This window comes from Mustelus asterias, chromosome 1 (genome assembly GCF_964213995.1).
Source record: "Mustelus asterias chromosome 1, sMusAst1.hap1.1, whole genome shotgun sequence".
Classification (NCBI taxonomy): domain Eukaryota; kingdom Metazoa; phylum Chordata; class Chondrichthyes; order Carcharhiniformes; family Triakidae; genus Mustelus; species Mustelus asterias.
The window spans coordinates 95,518,027-95,524,647 of record NC_135801.1 but is presented as its reverse complement, the minus strand read 5'-3'; the positions used below and the strand labels follow the sequence as shown (position 1 = coordinate 95,524,647).

Genomic DNA, 6,621 nt, shown 5'->3' with positions numbered 1-6,621 from the left:
TGTGGATGGAAGTTCAATTCAATAATAGAAAAAAATAAATCCGTAAAGCAAGCACAGCAAAAGCTCCATAGAACAGGTTACCTCTCCCAGATCTTATCCGCTCAGTAATGTATAATCTCTCATTGCTAAAGACACACTCCCTAAGATAGTTTGAATTATCCAATGAGATAAAAGTAAAAACTTAGTCCTCCTATGTTTGCACAAGTCTGAGTTCAGTTTTGAATGATTCTGTTACAATTCTGTGACCTTTTTTGCTGAAACTAAGTGAAAGAGGCAAAATGAAGCAAAAGATGATTAATTTATTAAAATTGTCATATGCAAGTTCCAGTGCAAGCCATTAGAGTGTTTAGGAAAATTATTCTCATAATTAAAGAGCTGTGAAACATGTGGCTGTGAGGAATCAGAATTAAACTTTTTGATAAACACACACACATGTCAAACAGGCTTCAAATCAATCATTTAGACAGTAAGATTAAATGGAGAATAACATTGCGGTGCCTGCATTGGGGAGATGGAAGCTGTATGATTGGGCTGTGTGGGCTGATTAAGTTAGCATGGGACAACAGGAATATTGGTGTAAACTTGTCGGATTGGATACTCAGTTCTCCCAGATGTTGCAATGCTGGTGTGGGGGCCGTGGAGCTGGCGATGGGCACTCAGATCCTCTTGTTCAGGCGCTGGGCACGGTCTTCTTCCAAAGGCCCCCATTGCTCCGCCCGATGGTGCAGCAAGCCAGCCTCGGGCCGGAGTTGCCATTCTGGAGACTGGCTGGGTTGCCGCCCAGTCCCAGGTCATCTTCGTGGGCATGGAGGACCACCCCGCGGCCCAGGATGCTTTCTGCCCCGTACAGGGTGGCCCTCAGCTCGGTCAGGTGCTCCAGGATCTTGCCGTCCCTCACCTGGAAGTTGTTGAAGTCCCCGGGGTGGTGGGGGTGGTTGACTCTGTAGGGGTTGTAATGGGGACCGGTGGAGGTGCAGCCGCCGCTCAGGTCGCCGAATTGGTGGACATGGATGGCCCGGAGCGGCTGATCGGGGTCTTGCGGGAAGCCGCTGAGCTGGAAGTAAGCCTGGAGTTTGTCCGCGGGTCTCCTCTGGTAGAACAGGACGTAGCCGGTCACAGAGGGCTGCCCCGCCGCCAGCTCCAGGCTGGGCTGCATGTGGCACACGGCGTACAGCTCAGAGCTCCGTTGGCTGGCGGCTCGGGGTCTCAGCTTAAAGCCACAGGTCACCCCCTTAATGGTCTTGCTGTTAGAAAGCCCCATGGCCTGGACTTGGGTCTCCAGGGTCAGGATCCCACTCAGCAGCAGCAACTGCATGGCTAAACTGTACATGTTTGCAACCACACTGATATTCAGAGACCGGAATGTCCCCGGACTTGCCTGGTTCCCAGTGCCTGGGGCCATTCGTTGCTGTCTTGCAATGTGTGCAGCTTGTTGCTCTTTGCACTGTCAGCAGCCAGCAAAACTCCAACAATAAATACCGGGGCTGAGTGCCCCAGGTCACACAGCCAGAGGCTTCACAACATGTTACCACCTCCTGAGCTGGAGCAGCTCTCCCTGGCTGTGTCCCAGCCTCTGCACACTTTGTAAATCATCCGAATAAACCTGTTGGACTTTAACCTGGTGTAGTGAGACTTCTTACTGTTCATATTAGAGGATTTGTGTCCAGCAATAAACTGGAATCGTTTTCACCCTCTAATCTGATGTGGATCAGGAGAGCACAAATCTCACCAATTAAGATCAAATCAACAAAAATACTAATTTTAAAAGAGCACAAACAACAAACTGCGAAAGATAAATAAAGGTTAAGTAATCAAATGAAATCGATATTGTGTTCTGTGTTGATAATGCAGTCTTGTTACTGGAATAGTTTGGATCCTTTACTCTTGGCCCGTAGGTTGACGCAGCAGAACATGTCTGATTTTGTAACTGCAAATAATATCGGATAGTGTAAGGGGAAAAACGTAAGGAAAGCACACTTTAAAATGACTGACTGGCACACAAAGAGTTAACTGGGAAAGGAACCATAAAACAGACACTGGCTTCCACTTAGACAAAGATCACTTCAAATCAAACCCAACAGACAAGCCATTTAGAATCACAGACAGTGATTTAAAGTTAACAAACACCTCAGGAAGCCAGCCAAGGATCGAGACATCTTTTAGATAAGGGAAAACCCGAGACAAAGGGAGTAGATTAGTCACAGAAAGAGCGGGAAAATATGAATGCAGGAAAACCGATTAGCACCTGAATGAGCCGAAACCAACCATTGATAGCCACAGACATAGGAAATGTACCCATTCATAAGAACAATACTATGTTAAATGTTTGTATCTGTTTGTATCTGCCTATAACGTGTGATAATGTTCAAATCTCCGGTTCATCTATTCTGTAAAAAGTATAAAGATGGACCATTCCCGTCATTTTACTGAGAGAAGGTTTGCTACTGACTTGTGCCTTGTCTCCACGGAGCTCCGTTGAATAAACTATTTTTTGGAACCTTGAGATCTGACTACTAGTGGATTTTTCCCACAACAGATAGTAAGTTGCAATAAAGAAATAAGCAATTTGCAAATGGATGTGGATCGGTTAGGTGAGTGGGCCAAAAATTTGCAGATAGAGTTTAACGTGGATGAGTGTGAGGTTATCTATTTTGGTTGGAAAAATAGAAAGGCGATTTATTATCTAAGTGGAGGGATTGCTTCAGTGCAGAGGGATCTGGGTGTCCTCATGCATGAATCACAGAAAACTGGTATGCAGGTATAGTAGCTAATAAAGAAGGCAAATGGAATCTTGGCATTTATTGCTAAAGGAATAGAGTATAAAAGTAGTGAAATGTTGCTGAAACTGTGCAAGACCACACCTAAGTATTGTGCACTGTTTTGGTCTCCTACCTGAGGAGGGATGTAGTTGCATTGGAGGCTGTTCAGAGGAGGTTCACTGGATTGATGCCAGAGATAAGGGATTTGTCTCATGAAGAGAGGTTGATAGTTTAGGCCTTTATTCTCGAGAATTGAGAAGAATGAGGGTGATGCACTATCAATCAAGCAAAGACTAGTTTGTATGCAAGAACAAATAGGCTTTTATTCGCAAAAGACTTGGAGCACACCCATGCTGATGAACTGGTCCAGAGACTGAGGCAGGGGGGTGGGGAGCAGTCACCTTTATACCTGGAACAGGGGGGGAGGAGTCTCAGGCAGGGCTGGCAGGGGCATGCCCAGGCATGTCACACACACACAGGCAATAAGCTTAACAGTGGGTTATCACATTCACCCCCTGCTTTTAAAAAAGAGTCTGGCAGGGGTGAGGTGGGTGGAACGATATTTACAGAATTACAAATTTACAAATTCAGTCTCTCTGGGGGCTTGATCTGCCGCTGCGACCGCCGTAGTGCCAGTTGTGGTGTTGGTTCAGGTGGCCACGGTGTTGGTTCAGGCGCCAGGCCGTAGTCACTCAAGTCGTCTGTAGTCCCTTCTGATTGTCGGGTGCATGGTGGCGGCTCCTGGGGCTCAGGCGTGCTGTATACGGGGGTTGGGGGTATGGGGTTGTGGGTCGTCGTGGTCCCAGGGGCACCTGCAGGTACCAGGTCTCGAATGGAGACCGTGTCCTCCCGCCCATCGGGGTACGCTGCATAGGCGTATTGGGGGTTGGCGTGGAGGAGCTGGACCCTTTCAACCAGGGGGCCCAACTTATGGGTCCTCATGTGCTTCCGGAGCAGGACAGGGCCTGGGGATGTCAGCCACGACAGTAGTGAGGTCCCCGAGGAGGACTACCTGGAGAAAACAAACATTCTTTCATGAGGGGTAGCATTGGTAGCTGTGCAAAGGAGTGATCTAATTGAGTGTAGTGCATCAGGGAAGACCTCTTGTCAGCAGGTGACTGGAAGACCTTTAGACCTCAGAGCTAGTAAAACAGCCTTCCAGACTGTCGCGTTCTCCCTCTCTACCTGTCCGTTCCCCCTGGGGTTGTAGCTGGTGGTCCTACTCGAGGTTATGCCTTTGGAGAGCAGGTACTGTCGCAGCTCATCACTCATAAAGGAGGATCCCCGGTCGCTATGGATATAGCTAGGGTAACCGTACAGGGTGAAGAGGCTGTGCAGGGCCCTGATGACCTTGGGCGAGGTCATATCCGGGCAGGGAATAGCGAAGGGGAAATGTGAATATTCGTCAATGACGTTGAGGAAGTATATGTTGCGGTCAGAAGAGGGGAGGGGGCCTTTGAAGTCGACGTTTAGGCATTCGAAAGGGCGGGTGGCCTTTATGAGGTGTGCTCTGTCTGGCCGATAGAAGTGTGGCTTGCACTCTGCGCAGACCTGGCCGTGTCTGGTTATAGACCTGACTTCCTCAATGGAGTAGGGCAGGTTACGGGCTTTAATGAAGTGAAAAACCTGGTGACCCCCGGGTGGCAGAGGTCGTTGTGGAGAGTCTGCAATTAGTCTATTTGTGCGCTGGCACATATTCCCCGGGACAGGGCGTCTGGGGGCTCATTGAGCTTCCCAGGCCAGTATAAGATGTCGTAATTGTAGGTGGACAGCTCGATTCTCCACCTCAATATTTTATCATTTTTGATCTTGCCCCACTGCGTGTTGTTAAACATGAATGCAACTGACCGTTGGTCCGTGAGTAGGGTGAATCCTTTACCAGCTAAGTAGTGGCACCAGTGCCGTACAGCTTCCACTATGGCTTGGGCCTCCTTCTCGACAGAGCAGTGTTGAATTTCAGGGCCTTGGAGGGTTTGTGAGAAGAAGGCCACGGGTCTGCCCACCTGGTTAAGGGTGGCGGCTAGGGCGAAGTCAGACGCATCGCTCTCCACCTGGATCGGGATGGATTCATCTACAGCATGCATCGTGGCCTTCGCGATGTCTACTTTGATGCGGTCGAAGGCCAGGTGGGCCTCTGCCGTCAGGAGAAAAGAGGTGGATTTGATGAGCGGACGGGCTTTATCTGTATAATTGGGGACCCACTGAGCGTAATATGAGAAAAAGCCCAGGCATCTCCTCAGTGCTTTGAGGCTAGTGGGGAGGGGAAGTTCCAGGAGGGGACGCATGCGGTCGGGATCGGGACCGATGACCCCGTTTTCCACAACACAACCAAGGATGGCGAGGCGGCGTGTGCGGAATACGCACTTCTCCTTATTATAGGTCAGATTTAGGAGAGTGGCAGTGTGGAGGAATTTGTGGAGGTTGGTGTCGTGGTCCTGCTGATCATGGCTGCAGATGGTGACGTATCCAGGTACGGGAAGGTGGCCTGCAGCCCGTTCTGGTCTACTGTTCGGTCCATCTCACGCTGGAAAACCGAGACCCCGTTGGTGACGCTGAAGGGGACCCTAAGGAAGTGATAGAGGCGGCCATCCGCCTCGAAGGCAGTATATTGGCGGTCCTCCAGGCGGATAGGGAGCTGGTGGTATGCAGATTTTAAGTCGATGGTGGAGAACACCCGATATTGCGCAATCTGATTAACCATGTCAGATATGCGGGAGAGGGGGTACGCGTCCAGCTGCGTGTAGCGGTTAATGGTCTGACTGTAGTCAATGACCGTGCGATTTTTCTCCCCAGTCTTAACAACTACTACTTGGGCTCTCCAGGGGCTGGTACTGGCCTCGATGATCCCCTCCCCTAGGAGCCATTGTTCTTCGGACCTGATAAAAGCCCTGTCTCCAGCACTGTACCATCTGCTCTTGGTGGCGATGGGCTTGCAGTCGGAGGTGAGATTTTCAAACAGTGAGGGAGGGGCGACTTTAAGGGTCGAGAGGCTGCAGGTGGTGCGCGGTGGGCGATCTAAGAACTGGTGATTGCAAACAGAGAGCGGGGCAAAAGGCCCATTATACTCCATGGTGACACTCTTAAGGTGACGCAGGAAATCTAGCCCCAGGAGTACGGCACCACAGAGTTCTGACAGCACGAGGAACCTGAAGTTTTTGTACACTGTGCCCCGTACAGAAAGGGTCGCCACGCAGTACCCGAGGACATCCACTGAGTGGGACGTTGAAGCCATGGAGATCGTTTGCTTCACTGGCAGTACTGAAATCTCCACATCAGTACTGAAAGGGCATAGCGACTCACCGTGTTAGGGGAATAAAGTTCTCCGTACTCCCACAGTCAAATAAACAGTTTGTAGTGCGACCGTTTACCTCGATGTCCATCATGGACCTGGCGAGTTGGTGAGGCCTGGATTGGTCCAGCGTAACCGAAGCCACCGTTGGATTTTGCGACGCGGCTGACGGCATCCAAGATGGCGGCCCGCACGGCTCACACGCGGCTGAAGGTGTCCAAGATGGCGGCCCGCACGGCTCACACACGGCTAAAGGCGTCCAAGATGGCGGCCCGCACGGCTCACATGCGGCTACCGGCACCCAAGGTGGCGGCCCCCGCGGGTCGCACGTGGCGCTACTGGGCTTGGAGGTCGATTTCACCCTGCATACCTTCGCGTAATGGCCCTTCTTTCCACACCCGGAGCAGATCGCATCCTTCGCCGGGTAGCGTTGTTGGGGGTGCTTCCCCAAGCCGCAGAAGTAGCACTTCGGGTCTCCAGAGACTGCCGCAGCGGTCGGGTCATTGGTGGGATGTGGCGTGGCGTAGGCCTGTGGCCCTCCCGAGTACAGAGGTGGTGGCGACTGCGGCGTCC

The 6,621-nt window shown here is 51.1% G+C and overlaps 1 protein-coding gene across 1 annotated transcript; it reads right to left on the bottom strand.

Moving 5' to 3' along the window:
• Window positions 1–279: 279 nt before the first annotated feature.
• Window positions 280–1,575, bottom strand: LOC144495466 (extracellular superoxide dismutase [Cu-Zn]-like). Its single transcript, XM_078215488.1, has one exon. The coding sequence runs from the start codon at window positions 1,400–1,402 to the stop codon at window positions 671–673; it is 732 nt and encodes a 243-aa protein (XP_078071614.1). The 5' UTR covers window positions 1,403–1,575; the 3' UTR covers window positions 280–670.
• Between the last annotated feature and the right edge of the window lie 5,046 nt (window positions 1,576–6,621).